We start from the raw sequence: 22101 nt of genomic DNA on the forward strand, positions 1-22101 counted from the left end.
GCTGCCATAAGGCTATTTTCCTCCCAAGTCAGCAGTCAAATGAATCCAAGGCAGTTTGCTTTACCAAACATCTGAATTAACATTAGAAGAACCAGAGCAAAATGTCCAGACTGGAAAAGGGAAGGGAAGACAGTTTTGTTTGTTTGTTTTCCTTCTTTGGAAGCAGTATGACCAGAGGGAATGTAGATACTCAGCCATGTCTACCTTCACCATAAGTGAAAAAATTCCCAACTAGTCTCCAAGACTGGATTTCCCAGAAGTCCAAGAGATTGAACTCCAGCTGCCTGTTAGTTTACAACTCATCAGCAGTACATAAAAGTCATAAGTATAAACTGTATTCTCTCATCTCTCAAATGACTTTAGTGTTGACTTTGTGGAATCAGAAGGGAAGAGGGAGTATAGAATACTGCAACCCAGCTGCTTAATGAAGAACACAGGCAGATGAAAATATATATACTCTGAACCACATGGACCTCCACAACAAAGTATGTGTCATGGTTTGGCAATTCCTTTTTTCAGGTTCAGGACTCAGCTATTTAAAGCATAATACCCTTCCAAGATACCAGTATTTTAAGAGCTCAGATTAGCAAAGTCCTTGGACCATGCTGTATTAGAAGCATTTTTGATGGAGGCTATGCCATGCAATCAAGCTCAAAACATATCATCATCTTACTAAAAAGTAAGAAGTAGCTTTCTTCTCCATCACATGCTATCAAAAAACAGTATTGTACAATTGGTACCTGAAACATTTTCTCTTAACACAGAGAAAAATAGTTCACCAGCTGCTTTCAAGCTTCTGTCCCTTGTACACAGAACTGAAGGCAATCTGAAGGTTCAGAATAAACAGGCAAACTTACAAACTGAGACAAGTAATAGCCACTAGAACTCTTCTTTAAAGGCATATTAGTTCCCAGCAATAATAGAACATCATTGTCTTTTTAAAATTTGTATTATTTAATTAGCTGAGCAATTTGAAAGAGAGAGCATTGCAAGGATTTCACTGTAGTTGTCTAACTCCAGCTATGTTCTTCAGAAGTCTTTGATTCAGATTCGTATTGAAATTTCAATTTTAACTATTCAGTTCCTCTCCCTCCTATGCAGCATTTACAAATTTATAAAGGTTCTATTTTAAATATTACTAACACGTCTCATTGCTTAAGTATGTGCTAAAATAGTACAGCTTCCCCCAGCCTCAAGCAAACATCCAAACAAGAACAGAAGGAAATTTCACATGTTCTGTTATCTTTACTGAAATACACAATCATTTCTTTTAACTCAGCTCATTTTTAAATGCTTTCGGGAACATTTGCAAGTACTGCAAATCAAGTCAGCAGAAACAGGAAGTATTCAGAACACACATCAGCAGGTTTTGCGCGCAGTGGGCATTTCAAAGGCTACTTGCTTTCCTTGGAAAGCTTATGAGTCATTTTTCTAAAAAAGAAATTATTAACAACTGATCAGCACATAGTATTATTATTAAGAAATAATTATTACTGTCACATTTCTGTGTATCACCTCTCTACTATTTCAACAGGGAACTTCTGGTTTTCATTGCTCATAGATCTCTCACACAGCTTTCCAAAAGGGAAGAAATAAGGCACAGATGCATTATGAGACCCATTGTTTCCCAGGCAGCACTTTCTGTCTCTCATTTGGACCATCAGTGAAAAAGACAGCACCTGCTTTTGAATCAATTTCAGTATACTTAAAATCCAGCCTGCTGTATAGTTACAGAGCCTGCTACCAGCCAGAGCAGACAAGAAGGCAGTTTAGTCCTGTGGGATGTTCACTAAGGGGCAGAGGGTAAGGAAGCCTGACAAGCCTAGTCTCATTAGCATCCAGATGGTTGATTGCTGTCTCAAAGACAATACAATCTTAGCTTTTAAAACTGCAGTAATGGCCTATGCAAAAAAGAACAAACAACACCCTTAAGTGTTCCTTTGCATTCAGTGTGCTTCCTTCCTAGGCTGGCATTGACCTGCGTTGACGCAGTTGACAGCAATCCAGTGCTATACTGTATCAGAAGGCCTACTACTAGGTTAGAGGCTAAGAAAAATTAAGTTGCTTTTTATGAATATATCTACACTTTGAGAAGAGATTTGTCTTTCCAGGAGAGTGACAGTCCAAGCTCTCTAAATAAAGGGTTGAATATTTGTGGCAGACAACCCATACAAAACCATAAGCTAGTATTTAGTTACAGTACTACCACCAGAACACAGTAGTACTAGAGCAGCCCTACAACTCTGGTGATATTTGAAGCCTGTTTTTACTTCCAACAATTCACTTTGTCAGTGAAGACACTTTATTATTTTACTGTATGATCGCCTTCATGCATCTCTTAGATGATCAGAAGACTGGGTGACTAATCAAACCCATCTTAAGTATAAAGACTATGCTTTCACAGCCTGCCCAGGAAGCAATTTATTGTTACATAGCTTCTGTTTAAACAGGTGTTTAGAGGCTTATCTTGAACTTCTTGCAGAGGGTTACTGTGTAGTTTGGGAAAACAGAGAAGATTTGCTCAAATTTGGGAAAACAAGAGAGTTGAAATAAAAAGAAAAAAAAAAAGGAGATATTATTGGCTGACACTGGGGCACTTCTGCACAAGCCAGAACTAAAATATACTAGCATGTCTGAAATCTAGCAGCCGCTCTTGTAACACAAACCCTATTAAGCAATCAGAACAAAACTAAAATCTAACGCCAGATCTGGAAAAAAAGAACAAGCCTGAATCAAGCAGAGAACACAGTTCCTCTGGCTGCAGAAACAGCTTTTGTGGGTAGTCTCATTAGTACAAAAATTCTGCTCTGAGAGATCAAAATGATGCAACAAATTCATAAACTGGATATTTTTTCAATTATTTACAAAGGAATTACTACTGACAGCCAAATTTCTAGTTTGGCTCAAGCATGGGAGCAAAATCAGCTTGCAATCTGAACACGTAAAACAAAAGAAATAGTATTTCTCCACTTCACACTCAACTCCCACAACTTCTGCTTTATTACACTGGTGTAGTTTCTCTCTGCTACATGCATCTTGTATCAGTTAATGCAGAAGCATTTAAAACAACCATCAATGGCACACTGACCTCAGCAATGGAGCTTCCTCACGCTGAAACAAGAGACAGTCAGCTTAAGAACAGAGATCCTAGATTCCTTCTGAGCTTGAAGCACAGAAGCTAGATCAGAAGTCAACACCATCACGTACATTCTATCAGTTCAAGAAAAGTATGGCTTTTCCAGAGATGTGCAGCCTCATCCCAGCCTGTTAAGTATAAGGGTATTTTACATAGCAGGTTACACAAACAGGTGACAGGCTTGCCAGCTACTTCCATGATAGAACAAAAGTAGAAATACTTAGCACCTGTCCGTAACAGTGTAAGAATATATCTTGCAGATTACATGGAGTGGGGGTCCAGACACTGCAACAGAGTATGCTGAAGAGTATAAAGGTCCAGAGGAAGGAAAAGAAAGGATACTTGTGGTATCAAGCAAGACCATATCTGTGTCAAGAGGCACTACTTGCCTTGCTTCTTACAGTCAGACCTTTCCCTGCTTATAGCAATGCAGCCAGTCCAACCAGTGCATCTTTGGCCAGGTAATTAACCCAGACCTCCAGTATTCACCATAATTATTTAGCAAGGGACTCCATCTTAAGTTCATGGTCACATATTTGTCTGAATTAAAACTGTTTTAAAACATTTTTAAGAGTCAGAGGTAGATAAAGAGAAACTAGGTTAAACCAAATGATCTTCACTTAAACCAAGAATAAAATGCATTACAAAGGTCTGTTTATTTTTATACAGCCCTTCTGCAAGGGAAAACCACGCAGCACAAAGCCCACGTGGAACTTCTGCAGCAGAAAGATACACAGCTATCGCCCCCTCACACTCCCAAGGCCTCACACAGTTACACAACAAGTTGTCCAAACTCACCTTCTTCTAAATAGAGACATTTATGTCTAGTTTTCATTTGGGCTAGATCAAGTTAATGTCTTCAGTTAAGTAAGATTTTTCACCTAAAATCCATACAAATTCAGTAATAAAGTAGCCATAATGAAGATCAGCTTATGGGAAAGGTTTAGTCATCTTTCACACAAGCTACTGAATAAGCACGCACTGATATTTATTCAAATCTATTTAAACTGTGTTTAAAGGATGCCACACAAGGCTAAGTTATTGCACTACTTTGCTGAAAGCATCTCTGTTCTCTGATCATTGCCTGATTCATGGTTCTACACAGCCAAAGGTTCCTACGATCATTTCTCCCCGGCATCACTATTAACCAGAGAAGAATTTACTGCATACATAATTTAAACTATTTTTCTACTTAAGACACAAAATACCTTGCAAAACTGAGGAACAGAAATGGTTTTTATGGACTGTGCCATTAGCAGCTCTTTAACCTATGATTATTCAGTGATAAAACACGGCTACCAACCTACCTATGTTAACCAGAGAATGCTATTCTGACAGAATTCAGCTCACTTAGAGCTTCACTACTGTCACATTTTGTTAGTAATACTTTACTATGTTTATAGTGCAGCTTTTAAAAAGAACACCAAAGACTAGTTCTACCATGTGTTAAGTAGCCTTTTACTGGAGAGGATATCAGCATCCTTCTGAATACAGGTTTGTAGACAAGACTCAGGACAACTGACAATGACAAAATACTGAATTGTGTATCATTCATTCTGTGATCCCCACAAAGGATTTATTGCACTTTACCAGTAAGTGCACTCAGGAAGCATTATTATTATCAGCATTAATTCTTTCACACTCAGAAGTTTACAGAAGTATACAGGTTAGTGGGTGCAGATTGATCCAAATGGAGTTTAACTTGCGTTACTCAAAACATGGAAGCTGTCATTTTTTCTAGAACGCTTAGCTTTCATATGGAATAGAGGTTTGAATCTGGCTTCCTCATTGCAATTTGTAGATCAAAGCTTTTCATGTCAGGTGCAAACATAAAGAGTTGGGCTAGTAAGCAGCAAGCAAGATATAACTTCTCCTATCTAAAGAGGATTACTTAATAGGATTTGACCACAGTCAAACAGCAAGAACTGGACTATATCCCTGCAAGTCAGTACTTAAACAGCCTTAACTATTATGAACTTTTCTGCAATTCCTTATTGCATTCCTTTACATTCCTTGCATGTTTAACTCTAGCACTGAAGTAAGTAGGTCTGACAGAACCTCCTTCATGCTTCAAGCACACTGGAATGTACAGTAGGCAGGGAGGTTCTACAGGAGCTTCAGAAACTTCGTTTTTTATGCCTTTTGAAGTTTTCAGACTTTCACTGTAAACTGAAGATCTAGTCTGATTAAAGCTTCCAGTTTCAAACAAACTAAAGCTTCCCTATCAATAAAAATCAAGATAAAAAAGGTGGTATAGCCTGAAGTTAAGTTGCTGAAAGAACTAGATTTCTGTGTTAGTGTGACTATAGCAAGGATTCCAGCTAGGCATTAACCTCTAGTTGTTCTTGATGACAGAAGGGCATAGGTGGAGTAACTGCTAACATATCTACAGGGAGTGACATACTGCTTTCTAGAAAAACCTGTCCTGTGTAAACAATTAAGTAAAGAATTCAAGTGCTGAAATGAATTTCAGCAACAACTGGTAACCAATAACGCTGCTAACTGACAGCAAGTAGTTTTACAAAGACAGACCAAGAGAAATCAAACAGTCTTTTTGGTTTTAGTTTCCAGATTAATCAGCTTAATAAAATTAGTTGAAAGTAACATGAAGCTTTGATTAACTTCTTCTGTGTACAGAAACTTCTTAAACAGTTTTTATTAAAATTCAAGTCTCTATCTGAAAAATACACTTAATTTGTCTAGTATAGGTCTTGCTTGGAGATTAAGTTGCTTTATTTAAAAGTTACAGTCATGCTTAAATTTTCTAGGCAATAAGATGATCTATCCACTTCGATCACACAGCTGGAACTAAGGAAAACGGCTGTTACTCTTGTCTGCAGGTTTCTAGTAGACCCTTGAACTATGTACTAGCTCCTCAGTGTACATGCATACTTAGTACATGAAGGCAATATCTGCTGGTCACTGTCCAGAAAATGGACACAAGTGGTCACTGTGACTGGAAAATGGACACAAGCTTTAGACTTGGATTGGGTGACGAAGAATAGTCTGTGGATCAGACTATGCAATGCCTGCTACTTCTGGTAACAGTAGTGTTAGAGGGAAGCTTTGCAATGAAAAGGAATGGAAAAAACAGTGTGACAGCATAAGGAGATGACTAAATTAAGTTCCTTTATCTATTTACCCTAGAAAAATAGCCTTTAAGATTTCCTCAGTTACTCTACAACTGAAGTTACTGATCTGGACATGGTATGCTGAAATTTCTAAGAGAAAAATGTTAGCACAGAGGCACATGATGGCTTCTAGGTTAGAAGAATTTCTTAATTTTTCTTCAGTGTCTTGCACTGTGGTCAACTTCTCCCTTCCAAGCTGTTGTTGACACTCAAGTTTTTGCAGGTCTTCATATGCCTTCAAAAGACATACCACTTAAATGTAGCAACAGATCCCTATGAAGTTCAGGAAAGCTATTTCAGGCTTTGTTAGTGCACTGAGTTTTCCAATGCATTAATCCAATTCCATGGAGTTTAAGTCAGGATAGATAATTAAGATAAATAGGTTTAATCTGAATACAGCAGATTCTGAAGCCACATATATGACCTCCACACTCCAAAGCCTTATCTAGCTACACACACAGCCCCATATCTATTTAAACAGAACGTCTGCTACAACCACTACTGCTACGACTCCATGCAAAAACATCTCAACTACCCCTCAGAATCTTTAAAATTTGAAGCCACATACGCAAATTTAATACAGTTACAGCATGAGTTTTACTATCTGTCATTTAAAAGTTAATTGCTGCCTCTTGGAACATACAAGGATGGAATTAGTCACTGCATATCCTTTATTTTGTATGAATAATCTATTGCTTATGGTAGCGGTCAAGATGCATGGCTTCATCAACTAGACATTTTTATCTTAATTCTGCTAGAAGACACCCTAACATACTACTTCCCTAAAGAGGTCAGGAGGGGGTTGGGAAGAAGGGGAAAGGAGGAGAAGTTTAAACAGATTCTTTCTCACTAGAAATAATTACATCTACTCATGTTTCTTCAAACTAATTCATGGCCTTCTGAAAGAAAGCAGGCTAAGCAGTCACATGGTTAGGAGGCAAAGTATTAGAAAAAGTTCGTGAATAGTAGCTCAATTTTTTGTTAGGAAGGAGTTTTCTTCTGTTATGGCCAAGAGAGACAGGACTGTCAGAAAGTTCTTTAGTTAAGAAAACATTTTCAATAGTTATTTTAACAGCCTGCTCTAGAATTTTGCATTAGCAGTTGACAAAGAAGTCTAAGCATGTAAAAACAAAACAAAAAACAACAGAAGAATGTTACATGAGGAAATATGTATAGTTCAGTATGATCAAGTCACTTACCTTTAAATTTTGACCGAATGTTTGCTAGTTCTTTATTTATCCTCTTTATCTCTGCTTCTTTACTTTTGCCTGAAATCAAAAGAACAGACATCAGGATACAGTGCTTCGGACAGCCCTCTCTCACCTTAACAGCCTTCTTTCCACCCAACCATGCTCTGTGAACATATAACCATCAGGAGAAATTATTACTCTCCCTTTCCAGTATTAAGAGTAGACGAAGGCAAATGTCACAGAGGTAACTCAAACATCGCTTCATAGGGGAATGTGAGAAGCTAGAAGGACCTCCTTGTTTCAAGAAGCTTTGCAGACTTCAGATAGTAATAAAGGCATCTCAGATTAATTGTATGCAAGTGATACTGACTTTCACAAATGCTTCACTTTTTCTACTCCTTAAACTGGCAAAACTGAAATTTACTTCCAATTTGATTACTACATTGACAGTTGGCTGAAGGAGAGTCTCCTAAGCACGAGCAGCTTGTGTTATTCCTCACCTTAAGGACAAGCCAATTTACCGTTTCTCTACTGAATGGTCATTCAGTTCAACAGCTTCAAAAACATTCTTAACAGATACTGGAGAGGAGAAGCAGTAAACTCAGGAGCAGACCAAACACTCAAAAGACCTCAGACAGATATCATACATACATAAGTTCAGACTTCCAACATGGCCCATGAAAAAAAAAAGAAGTATTTAAGATTCATATTTTATTAGGCAACTTTACCACCTTAAGGCTTTTCAGCACTGTTTATATTTCATATCAACTTTTGATTCCAAGAACAGGTATTAGGACTTCTAGTGCAAATTCAAGTTAGATATTCAGAAAAATAAGATGCAGTTGAATAAGCTTGCATTATCAGAATTTAAAGTAATGATTGTGTTGTCCAAAACAAAGCAGCTTACTACTCTTCAGCATTTTAGGTCTTGGTAATTGAGACTCTAGAGGTCTGGGTCCATTATCTCCTACATGAGTGAGTGTGGTACGGTAAAATATCCAACTCAAGTATTATATTCAGTTGCTTGAAGTTTGATGAAAGCTAATGAAGTCCACTTCAGCAATGCAGAACTGGTCATCTGGTTGTTCTGGAAATTCAAACCTGTACCTGTTCAAAGTTCCAAGCAGTTCCCAAAACATCAACTAGCAGCAGAAAAAGGCAGCTGCCTTTACTCTTCATCACATATACTTAGCTACAAGGTTATGAATAAAAGTTTCCTGACCCTGTTTGAAAATGGTCCAGCTTTGTCAGTAGTGGGGATCAGATGCCCTGCTTTCACATCCCACATTCCCCACACCACTCCAATCATGGCTACAGCTATGTTAGTGCCAGGAGAGTATGTGACAAGGCCTGAAGAACATGATCAGGACCAGCATTCCAAAGAATTCCCAGTCTCACTCCTTTCTTTGCCATAAGTAATGCAACTCAAAGCGTTTAAACATCCTACTACATTTGCATGTCCAAACCTCCTACATCACCCAGTGATTGTTAATCACCCTCTACCATTCCATGATTAAAGATGATCAAGTAACTCAAGGAAACAAGTGCCTCAGGACAGGTAAACAGCAAAGTACTTATTAAAGTTCAAGGGAATCCCACGCCAAATAAAAGTAAATCAAGATTTTGTCATTTCTTGATCTAGATTCAAAAAAAAAAGAAAAAGCTATACACTTTCAAAACCAACTCTTGCATAAGATGCAAAAACTGGTTTATATTAATATGCCTATAATAAAGGCTACAAGAGTACAGACACATAGGAAGACTAGCATACCGTACAAACGGGCCCAAGTTAGGCCCAAAATAGAAGCAACTACTTCGATTTGCCTTGTCATTTTAACAAAATACCTACAGATTTGCTTAAAATTGGATTTTTCCATTCTACAACACTGTTTTATAAGAGGTACTGCTCAAAACACTCCACATGGAAAAAAAACCACAACTTCCCCCATACCCAGCCCTGAAAAACTACTTACTTGTACCTACTCGTCCACTTACAGCTTGTAAAAAGTTGGGCGTTTTCAGAGCTCAAGAGTTCACCGTGTCTATTCTGTAACATAACTTGTAGATGCTATCTGTAGTCATCTTGGTTTTCAGATAAAGAAGGAGGTATGGCCATAGTTTTAATTTGACCTAGAAACTCCAATTAACTTCTAGAATGACAAGGCTAGAGATCACAGTATACTTCCCTCAGTTTATAAGATACATCTGTTGGGATCCAAGTTTAACCAGTTTTCACTAATACATCATGCAACACGTTATGATTTTTCTTCTAATTTAACTTGCCAATCAAGCTGGTTTTAAAGCAGTAACACTATTTGCTGCATAAATAAGCAGCAGCTTGTACAATCTAAGGCATGGAGTGAAGTGTCTTCCACTATAGATTTTAGATTTGTCTTAATTGTATTAGATTATATGTCCTGTGCACATGGCAGATATATTCAAGTCTTCATGTCTAAGATACTTACCAGCATTAGGAATTCACTACTAGATAGAAGCGAGTCTTTTGCTCCTGGGTCCATACTCTATGGACAGAGGGCCACAGTAACACATGCCAAAAGGGTGCACGTGTTTATGTAAATAAACAACACTCCAATTTTGCTAAGCACTCTTTTTTAAGACCTCAAAATACTTCCTATATTTTCAGCTACTCATCTGCTCCAGAAGAAAGTTTTAATTTCTAAAACTTAATTTGTTTTCCCCTTTTACCAAGTGAAGGGCACATCTCATTAAAATATTACCACTGAGTCTGGAGATTTTGTACTTCATTTAGATGAACGGAGCAGAAAGCATTGACCTCAGTCTGGGATACTGCTAACCTGAGTAGGATATTTAGTTACCCAAGTTTGGAAGCTAGGTCCTTGCTCTCTATCTTTAGGTTCTGTGCGTAAGGAAAGCACATTGCAATATTTACTTTGCATTATTAGCAACTATTTCTCTAACCTCAACCATCTCACCAAGAGCAGCAGTAACCACTGATGTTAAAAAATTGGGGACAGCGCAACACAGGAGTAAGTACATCTCAGCCTGTTTTTCTTAACCCAAGATGAAATCAAGGCTGTATTTTTTTTTTTAAATCACCAAAACCTCTTAAGAAACCTTTCAGGGAGCATTATCTATCCATTACGCTCACAGATTATCAGTTACTGCTAGAATCTGGGTTCTTTGTGTTCTAAACAAGCAACAAAGCATTAAGGGAAGCCTGACTAAAATACTTCAGGAATTTGTTACGTCAGCACCTTCAATAGAAATGGAGTGCAGCCTCAGCAACACAAAAATCAAAATCCCACCCTCTGTGCACACAGCTGTAGCAGCAAGTCAAAAGGAACATCCGTATTAAACAGCAAATTCACATCTCTTAAAAACTTGCACAGCATATGAACAAAAGCCTGTTTTGAATAATTCCTTCAGGCTGTTCTATTTTGAATGCAGTATATAATCTCATCTAGACCCTGACCAAATATAAATACCACCCTGACCAAATATAAATACCATAGCAACTAGCTGGTGATAAAAATTTAACTCCATACACTGGAAATCAAGTTCAGTGATTAAGTCTTAAGTTGTCTCCTTATTGCAGACATAATATTGACTTTATAGGTGCCTGAAACTGCAGCTGCAGTTTTAGAGAGCAGCACTAGCACATTGGGTGTTAAATGTCACTGAGGATAGTCATATAACAATGCTTAGGATACCTCATGAGTTAAAACCAAGCTGCAGTATCTAAAAACAAATTTCCTGAACTCCAGCAGTTATACTGCATGGTAACTTTACTCAAACTTAATTTATTGTTTATATTAGAGGATGACAAAGCCAAACAAAACCTCACAGTGGCAGGTAGCTTCAGTTTATTCCAGGTAGAGGGAAAAAGAAAATAAAAATAAATAAAAAATAAAATACAAAATTTTAGCTAGATCCTCTGTCCCACTAAGCAAGGGCTGGGGCCGGGGCAGGGAGGGTGGTAGAGGCTGCTAACACTTTACATTTCTACAAGCATATTTGATTTTACCATCACTAGAAACACTGAAGTAACCTTAAGCATGGTTAAAAAGGAAGATAAGACCACTACTGGCGACAGTTGAAGGAGTGCTGTGCTGCAGAACTAGAGGCTTACATTTCAAAGCTTGCAAAGGCAATTGCTCCCCCACACTTCCTCCACAGCTTCCAGTTTCAAGAAATAATCAGAACTGTATTCCAACAAAATGTTCAGTAGCCAAGCTATGCAACTTGGAGAGGCTTAACAAAGGTCTGGCATGTATATAAACTGATGGGTAGGACAATATTTAAGCCAGAGTACAACATAAGCTATGTTCTATATCAGTTCAGGCCACATCCTTTCACTTATTCAGGCTTTTTCCAATTTAGGAAGACCATTATTAAATATCCATAACAAGTTATTAAAAGAGGTGATTGCAAACCAGTAAATTCTGTCTGGCTATCCTGCAGAGAAAGCATATACTGTTAATAGTCTTACAGCCCTAGTATATGACTGCTGTTAGTCTTCCCCAAGATGAGTACCTGAGCAAACAGATACCCAGCCACAACATTGTCTGAGGCGCTTATGAGGATTACTTCATATTTGACAGTTTGCCAGCGTTCAGACTCCACTGCACTGCCTACTGCCTTCGTTAACAAGATAAATTTAGTCTGCAGTGCACTATTATCTTTAATTACTATCTTGTTTAACAAAGATACACTGGTGAACATCAGAAGTCATCCAGCTCTTCAGAGAGCCAATTAGTATTCTTAAATCTCCCAGTAATCCAGACTACAGTCAGAGCTTCAGTACTGCATGAATAACAACACTTCCATGTCTCAGTTTAGAGTTTTGCATTACAATCTACAGAATAATGAGAAAAGAGGAGTTACAGGAAAGGGATTTGTTGAGTTAATTCATTTGAAGAGAACACTTGACATACCTTAATATTAACCTGGCAGCAGGGCTACAAGACTAAGCGAGTGCTTGAAGGCTGGAATTAGTGGGCTGCTTCACTTAGTGACCTGCTCCATCAGGATTAACTTGTTGCTATACTAACTGTAGAATGCCTAAGCCAAGTTTGAGGCACAAAAGCACATCTGTGCTGATTAACTAGAACTGCCACAAGTCCTTAGCTTTCATACAAGCCATTTAGAGTTCAGCGTATTTCCAACCAAGCCTACACATTTATTTCCCAAAGGAACAGAGGAGCGTTTGTTCTATATGAATTTCTACACAAATATTGAGCAGGGTAGATGTCCACAGGCAAGTTCAAGAGACAGGTGTACTGACAACAACTAAAGCAAAAAAAAAAAAAAATTGTTTCACAAAAGTTTAGATGTTCTGGCTCCAATCTGCTTATAGCCAGCAGCTAATGTAATTGTGCCCACCCAATAATGCATTTATTTTGAATTTCTGCAGAGGTCAGAAATGTTACATTGGGTTACCTCCTAGCCTTACTTGCCCTGTGGCCACCTGACAATACATGTGCCATTATTAGCATAAAGAACTACAAAGCATGTTGGGTAGGAGGCTCTATTAGCATAAGAAAAAGTTTTGACAGCATTCCATCATGCTTCTTGAAGGCAAGTAGTAGTGTCAGTCACTATTTGTGGCTCTACCATTTGTCTAACAGAGCATGCCTCTCTGTTGATATCCAGTTACCAAACTGGCCTTGAAGAGAGGACAACTCTAGGTTTCTGTTTAGGAGAGCAGTAATACAAATACTGCCAGGATAAGAGCAGCAGCTTCTCCTCTGACCTCTGTAGTGGCTCGGACTATCTACTTGGGAAGAACACAGTTCTTACACAAGAGATAAATTCTCCATTTTAAATATGTTGTTAGATGTTCTTCCTTGAGAGCTGTGAGTCATTGTTTTCCAAACATAAGAACTGCTGTTTTGTTACGTTTTCATTAGCCTCCACATTAGGAGCATCTAAGCTGATTGGGGAGTTCAGCAGGAGAGACAAACTGCTACTAGCCTCCCTGTAGCAAAATATGTTGATGTAGTTTCACAATCAGTTTGATTCAAGGCTACACTTCTTAAAAGACAACAACTCCAGACTGTTGCTTAGCACTGCTCTCCTCCTGGCATACACATTCCTGCTACTACCTTGTACTGCTGTAGGTTAGTTAGAGAGCCAGACAGCTGAAAGCAAAACTGGTTTCTTTAATATCCAAAGGGTAAGTCATACCAGCTTTACTACATATGATAATGCCAGCAGAAGACAGCAGAATACATGACCAGGTAGAGACCAAGGTCTCCACATTCACCATCCAAACACACTTAAATTGGCATAAAACAATCAAATTACCCACGTGCCTTTCCCATTGCTAAAACAGCTTACACAATCCTAAGACTACATTGCCTTCTGAAACTCTGCTCTGTCAGGGGACAGAGAAAGCAACTAGTTGAAAGAGGGAGCCCAAATCAAAACAAACGCTAGGATCCTTACAGTAAAAATGATGCAAATAGTTACAGGAAAATATTCACATAGAAGTAATGACTGCATCCATTCTTTCCTTTGTGAAGGAGCTTTTATAGTATTTAGATGTGATATCAGTACATTAAACAACTACTTTTACCTGCCATCAGAACAGATACTCATGTTACAGCTCTAGAGTATAGATTAGTCATTTGCTATGCAGATCATTAGCTTCATGAAGTAAAACACCAAATCCATCCTCCACCTCCTCTTAATCTCTCAGACAGCTTTAGCATAGCAAGGAAGAGAGCCAAAAGGGAGGCAGGTTACACAGGAATACATTAAAGTGGTCATTATGTGAGTTTGTCTGAACAAATTCCTTAATTTGGGTAAACTATCTGGAGCACCACAATAAAGGTGCAAGTTCCAGGTCCACCTGAGTATGTCTGAAGGAGGATGCTGGTGCTACTGCTTACAAACTCACCGTGCAACTAATCCAAACAGACTACTATAAAATACTGTTCACCTTCACAATACCTTCACAAGTTGTTAGTATGGCTTTGGATTTGTTTAGAAATTGACCAGTTGAAGGCTGCAGAACAAGAAGCTTTTTGCGTAATGTATTAACATCCTGTTATGAACAAAAACATGAGTGCATGCTGTCCTTTCAGATATGTTTAATCAGCAGAAAAAAAAGTGCCTGTCTGTTACATTGAAGATCATGAATGGCACAAAGGCAGTTGAAGATGGTTGTGCCTTGGGAGGATCCTGTTGTGGTTAGATATCCATTACTACAGACAGAAAGATCAGTGACCTACAGATCACATTTAAGAACTCCGTAGAGTACATTTTCTAATATTCTGCACAGTAAGTGAACTACTATTCAGAGAACTGACAATTTCTTCCAGTATACTACTAGAGATTTGTCCCTATAACAACACTTCTCATGAAACAGCAGGCAGCCACAGGCTTTACTGTAATCCAGTAATCCATTAACTCCTTGTCCTCATAAGGGAAGGGAAATAAATTAAGAAAGAGCACACAGTGGCTTCCAAATCCTATCACAATTCAGATACTCTAATTAATACAAGTTCAATAATTTTAGATGCCTACCACAGATGTTTTTTTCTAACTAGGCACCACAACTTCAGAAAAACACTACAGCTCAAACTGAAAGAGTTTGAGGAGTAACTAGGTAACAGGGTAAAGACCAGATCTTTCCCCAACTGAACTTTAAGCTTACTGGAAGCTCATATCCGAGCGACTTTACGACATAAAGAATATCTTTTTGGCAGTTTAGTTGACAAAATTACATTGACTTCTATCTAAAGAGAAACTTTAAGCTAAGAAGATATGCAAAATCAGAAGTGCAAGGTTAGGCTACTACATAAAGTAGCTCCTCCTCCTTCCTTGACTGAGTAGCATTTAAGTAGTCATTTCCTTGAACAGTATTTTCACACTGTACAGTTACACTCTCTTCAATGGGGTAAGGCATTTGCACTGATTTAGTACAAATCATTGTAGACTCTTTTCTAGCTTAGTTCACATTCAAATAATAGAAAGTCTCCTAGTTTAACTTAATCACATCCAAACTACTATCTCAGAGGCCTTTAAAAAAAAAATCCTGTATGAGCTCATTAATCGACACAGATACGTAAGTCTCTGCAATAGTCCTTAACTTCCTCTTACCAGTCCTGGTGGGCAGCCTTTATGCAAAGGATTTTAAATTCAGCAGATGTTATGTTTTCCAGTGTCTCTAACGGAGAGGTTGGATGTCCCACAAAAGATTCTAGCTCTTTACTGCCTCTCATCTATTAGTTATCATCTTTGCCTACTCTCCTCTTTTCTCAAACATGCACAAATTCAACAAGTGTAAAAAAAAAATAAATAATCAAACAAAAAAACAAAACAAAACAAAAAAAACCCCAGTCCCTCAGAGTTCCATGAAATGACCAGAAGAAAGCTAAGACAGAGAAGCCATGGGCAGAACACTAGTTTATACATCCTTTCAGATTAATGGCAGGCTAATTGTGTTTTCTTTAAATCACTCTCCTGCAAATAGCAGCAAGTGATGCAAGACTTAGTGCTTATTATAGCTCTAAGCAGCACACTCAGGGTTTTTTCAGGCCAGAAACTGTCCATATTGGATGAGTGGCCATAGCCTTGTAGAAGAAACAGGAGACCAAATCAGATGCCTTGCCTTCAAATTTTTTCAAAGAGATAAGTCATCTAAGAATCCAAATAAAGAGAAGTAACTGTCTACAGAAGTAACTCAAGTCCTACTTTAAAACTATACCCAGTGCAAACAAGAACCTACACCTCAGAGAAGCAATGCAGTAGCTTCAGCCCACACTCCGAAAGCCATATTACTAACATATAGCACTGAAACAAGCTGTATGTTCCCAACAAACCCTATGTGAAGTTTCTTTCACTGTATGGCTGTTCTCACTGAGAACAAATAGCTTTAGGACATACCCACATAGTCATTTAATTCATGTGCATGCCCCTCTCATGTACACAGGTAATGCACTCCATTATCTACTATCCAGTCAAAAGGGTGATTGTGCTATGACAAATTTCATGAACTTGCCTTTTTTAAGCTCCACTTGCTTATCCATAACGTTACATGCCAGCCCCAGTTCAGTGAAGCAAAGCTACTGATATCAGACTTCAAAAGGCTGAACACTCTCCCTGCCCAGTACAAAGAAGAATTAATGCCTTAAATTCTATTAGAAGAGACAGATATTTGTGTAATATATCAGTTGGGTTTTATTTAAGGAAAAAATATAGCCTGAGGAGAAAAGAACAGTATCTTGGAACAGAACATATACAGAAAAATTTGGAGACAAACTAAAGGAATCCTTCCTTCCTCTGTCCAACCTTTAACTGTCTTACGTTTTCAATGTCACCTTATCTAAAGTAGTAAGGGAAATGAAGAATTGTCTTGTCTTCCAAGCTGTGGCAAAAGCAGGTTTTTTGACTCTGTGCAGACCAGTTTCATCAATCCAAGAGTAAATTACTTCCTGATTTTACAGTGGAGCAGAGGGTACATTTAATATTGTAATGGAAACTATTTCTTACACCTCCAAAATAAAGGAGAGAAGCAAGCTTTCCTAGTTTTCAGGGTGAACAGCAGATAATACTCTTGTTGCAACATAATAGCTTGAGTGACAGATGACTTAAAAGTACTTCATCACCAGATAAGCATAAAGCTGTTCTCCAAAAAAAAAAAAAAAAAAAAATGAAAACAGACTTCTGATGATGTATCTGTCAGCCAAGACAGCTGGAGAGTTTATAAAGCACCATCTTGAATAAGACAAATCACTTCAGCAGCTCTGCAATATATGCACAGAAAATATTTAACATACTGTTTAAGAATATGCATTTCTTGCAGGAGTTCACATGCTTATAAACACATACGGATCTTGTTGGGTTTTAGTTCATGAGGCACTTCAGGCAGTGACAAGGACTCTTCCCGACCTGAACTCCTAAATCTGGATAGCACTTCACCACACCTCAGGGTTCAGAGCTTTTCAGCTCCACTGCCACCACAATCTATTTTACAGCATAGCCACACCTTGCTATTTTCTCAGTGGGCCACATTAACTAAGTGCTAATTAACTAGGCTATCTTAACCAAGTACTTCAGCTTTCAGTCTTCAGTTTTCTTGTCTCTGGTGTCTACGAAAGATAGGACAGCAAATAGCTTTTTGGCTTGTTATAAAATAATCCAACTGAACAAGTTTCTAGAAAAGCCCATACATCTACTGGAAAGTTGTCAGGCATCTAAGAGAGGTATTTTCTTTAAAACTCTTTTCCTGCCATCTGCACTAGGACCTCTATATGCAAAATACAGAGCTTATAACAAGAAGCTGCCCTGAAACAAAATTTTGGAGAGCTATCAGGAACTGCAGGATAATTCATTTCCTGATATTATCAGATTTTGAAAATTCTGATATTACTTGATATTTGTACAAATAAAGAATATTTTGCTTTGAAAAAGTCACTCAATATTAGTTTCACAGAGACTAAAGTCAAAGCATTAAGAAGCACATTTGCTCATTAGAGTATTTTACAGTTTCTGCTCCAAGTAATATGAGGGGTTTTTTTTATAAAAAGCTTTACAGACTTTTGAGAAATTGGCATATTTTAAGCAGACTTTTTAAAGTCATATAGAAAGTAATTCTTACATTCAAAGTCATATGTGGTATAGAGACATTTAACACACAGATCAAGAAGTTTAACAGATAACTCAAGCACAAGAAATATGGCTAACTGACACAGAAGTGACAACCAATCTTTTAACTATTAAATACATACTAGCAGTGTGAGCTGTTCATTCACTCACAATCAGCTACAATTGTAAATACTGAAAATTGCTATCAAGTTAGACTTCTTTGAAGCCTCTAACAGACTGGTAAAAACAGACAGTCAAGACAAGCATGACTCTCAAATTAGCAACATAATAAATTAGTAAGAGAATGATGCGTTATTTAGTGCTGCAGACATTATAGGCACAAATGACTAAAAAGTAAGATTTGATGTAAGAAGATGAAGCATTTCCAAAGGCAGACAGGCTAAATTTACTTAAGTATCTCCTTGAAGTTTAGGTTACTTTATTACCTTGAAATCACATCCTGTGCATCCACCCAAGCACAGTTTGCACACAACAACTGCATTTTCATTATTCAGCAGCATCTATAATGTAGATTCCTTATCTACGCAAAATCTTTCACACCGTATTTCAACATGACTCATAATCTGAAAGGGTTGTAGGCAAATTAAAAACATCAGGCCCTTATGGTAGTATTACAAAGAGATAAACAAGTCCAAAGCCAAAATTACAACTGAAATTCAGAATGCCAGCAGGCATTTTGCACATCAGTACAACTGTCAGATACTTAGTCCGAATTTAAGGCTAGAACAGAGGTTAAGGGCTGCACTTGGTGTCTAGTTTCCCTCCCATCCAGAACAGGAACATTTTTCTCAGACCTACAAGTCAAATGATTCTGTTCTCTTAAACATCTGTTACTTTTTGTTCTTAACAAACATCTAGCTCCCCACTCTGAAGAGAGGAAGATGGAACTTAAGCCAATACCAGTGCCTACAAAGCAGAGTCTCTAAAGACTACTCCCAAGGATTTTTGTGAATCTTAGTCAGCGTATGCCAGCCCATGGTTAGTTGGCAACACTCTGAGCTCCCTTAAAGGAAAAAGATTCAAACACCATTAGACAGCTATTCGGAAGCTGCAGAGATTACCTGCTAGTGGGAACTATCAGCTCTTTCACAGCTATTTGCAAGATGTAGGTAGTTTCTTCATTATGAAGATGAGAAAGATAGGAAGGTAATTAGGGCTCCCAAATAGCTGTCTGGACAGGGACAAAACGTTTGAGAAATCAGTATTTGTTTAAACAGTGAAAGTGTTAACATTTTATTTGTTTCACAAGCCAGTTACATCTTTGTCACTTTTGCAGAAACTGAGAGCATGAGAGGTTTGTTGTCCCATCTGAACAGAGAAGTGGTTGTTCCACCAGAGTCCTCACACGGCCTAGGCTTGTGGGGAAATCAGCAGTTAATTTGCTCTATCCTACTACGTTAAACCTTGTTATTCCACATCTCCTCTAAACACAGGTTAGGAACCTAAGAACTTGAATGTTTCTCTTGTATTCCCTTCTACTGAATTCCACTGAAAACAAGAGCAGACAAATGTGTTAACTGCAAGACATAAGAGACATTGAATAAAATCAAACTACTTCTAGCTAAATGAATTAAAACAATCATTTTTAAAAGTGGGTAGATAAGACAGCAAGTCTTAAATGCCATGACACCAGGTGAAACTATGTTATGCATCCAGCTTGCATAGAATACTAGGGCACAGGAAAATTTTGAGTAAATAGTTGGGCCAACCAGACAAAGCACAAGAGCATTCATGTAACCTTGAACTGATACACAACACATTTTATAAGCCACCTTCTACACATACAAGAGTAAAGTCTGAAGAACCCTAAAGATGTGCAACTCTGTTCTATAAAAAAAACATAGACAGCTTCTGCTGTAAGGAAGATTTAACAACCTTGAATTTTACATACAAGGCCTCTGTTTACATGGCCAGAAGTCCAAATCACCTGAATTTAGTTTAAGGAAACACTGCATTTAAACTCTCTTATTTTATCAGTATAACTTTCTACCCAGCTTTTTGTATTAGATGACATCAACATGAAGAGTTTTCCAAGCCAGTGCAGTTATCCCAATATAAGCCTAGTTAGATCAGGCTAGTTCCCATAGTTGGGGAACTACAGGTCTGTCAATCTAACCTCAGTGCCAGGGAAGACTATGGATCAGATCATCTTGAGTGCCATCACGTGGCACATACAGGACAACGAGGTCATCAGGCCCAATTAGGACAAGTTTATGAGAGGCAGGTCCTACTGGACTAACCGGATGTCTTTCTATGACATGGTGATCCACTTAGTGAAGGAGGGAAACGCTGTGGATGTTGCCTAGCTAGACTTCAGTAAAGCCTTTGACACCATTTCCCACAGCACTCTCCTGGAGGAACCAGCTGCATATGGCTTGGATGGGCATAATCTTCGCTGGATAAAAAACTGGCTGGATGGCCAGACCCAAGAAGTGGTGGTCAATGGAGTTAAATCCAGGTGGTGGCCAGTCACAGGTGGCATTCCCCAGGGCTCAGTCTTGGGGACAGTTCTGTTTAACATCTCTATCAATGATCTGGATGAGGGGATCAAGTGCATCCTCAGCAAGTTTGCAAATGACACCAAGATGGGCAGAAGTGTTGATCTTCTGGAGAGTAGAAAGGATCTACAGAGGGATCTGGACAGGCTGGATCAATGGGCTGAGGCCAACTGTATGAGGTTCAACAAGGCCAAGTGCCAGGTCCTGCACTTGGGTCACAACAACCCCAAGCAATGGTACAGACTTGGGAAAGAGTGGCTGAAAAGCTTCCTGGCAGAAAAGGACCTGGGGGTGCTGGTTGACAGCTGGCTGAATATGAGCCGGCAGTGTGCCCAGGTGGTCAAGAGGGCCAACAGCATCCTGGCTTGTATCAGGAACAGGGTGGCCAGCAGGAGTAGGGAAGCGATTGTCTCCCTGTACTTGGCACTGGTGATGCCTCAAATCCTGTGTTCAGTTTTGGGCCTTTCACTACAAGAAAGCCATTGAGGTGCTTGAGTGTGTCCAAAGCTGGTGAAGGGTCTAGAGAACAAGTCTTATGAGGAGCAGGTGAGGGAACTGGGGCTGTTTATCCTGGAGAAAAGGAGGCTCAGGGGAGACCTTATCACTCTCTAGAACTACCTGAAAGGAGATTGCAGCAACATGAGCATTGGTCTCTTTTCCCACATAAGAAGCAACAGGGCAAGAGAAAATGGCCTCAAGATGCATCAAGGGCAGTTTAGATTGGATACTAGGAAAAAAAAATTATTCACTAAGGGTTGTCAGGCATTAGGATAGGCTGCTCAGGGAGGTGGTTGAGTCACCATCCCTGGAGATATTTAAAAGACGTGTAGATGTACAGCTTAGGGATATGGTTTAGTGGCAGACTTGGCAGTATTAGGTTAACGGTCAGACTTCATGATCTTAAAGTTCTTTTCCGAACATATCATATTATCATCATAACACACATTAAAAAATTATCCAAAAACACTTTCACCTGTTAGAGAGAAAACCTTACTGCTATTGCTTTTAAAATATAGCCTCAAGTAATCTACAGAGACTCACAGGTGGACAAAATAGAACTGTTTCATCACACCAACCACAGTGACCTTAGCCCTTCCGCAGGCAATTCCTGCCACATCATACACTTAGATCTCTAACTCAGATTAATATTAAGCTGCTATCACACGCAATTCCTAATCAAAAAGGAAACCTGAGCACTGCTGTCTGCTCCCAGTGACACACCTTTCCCCCCTACACCAAGCAGCAGATCTCTCTGCCCTGCACACTCATAGGCATGCTCCTCCCTCTTCCCTCTGGGGGACGCTTACCAGCACCCCTCTCCATCCCATTTTTAATTACACAGATCCTAAGACCTGATTTCTGTCAAAATATAATTTTAAAGCCAATTTAAGCCAAGCCTAGGCACAGCCACAGAAGGCCCTGCTCGCAGACACCCTTAGAGGGGCCTGCTTTTCGTCAGTGATGTTTTGAATTGAAAGCCGTTCACAGATTTGGAAGGAGACCAGAGACGCCTCTCTCTGGCCTGCCACAGACCCACCCGCAGCCCTAAC

General features: G+C 38.8%; 1 protein-coding gene across 4 annotated transcripts in view; it reads right to left on the reverse strand.

The window, feature by feature from the left end:
- AP2A2 (adaptor related protein complex 2 subunit alpha 2) overlaps window positions 1–22101 on the reverse strand; it is a 52291-nt gene that overhangs the window by 29588 nt on the left and 602 nt on the right. For all 4 annotated transcript variants that reach the window (XM_086748151.1, XM_086748149.1, XM_086748150.1 and 1 more), the window contains exon 2: window positions 7467–7535. In XM_086748151.1, coding sequence (XP_086604277.1) covers window positions 7467–7535 — 69 coding nt within the window. The remainder of the gene's footprint in view (window positions 1–7466; window positions 7536–22101) is intronic.

The sequence above is a fragment of the Chlamydotis macqueenii genome, chromosome 5 (assembly GCF_036417535.1).
Source record: "Chlamydotis macqueenii isolate bChlMac1 chromosome 5, bChlMac1.mat, whole genome shotgun sequence".
NCBI classification, from domain to species: Eukaryota; Metazoa; Chordata; class Aves; order Otidiformes; family Otididae; genus Chlamydotis; species Chlamydotis macqueenii.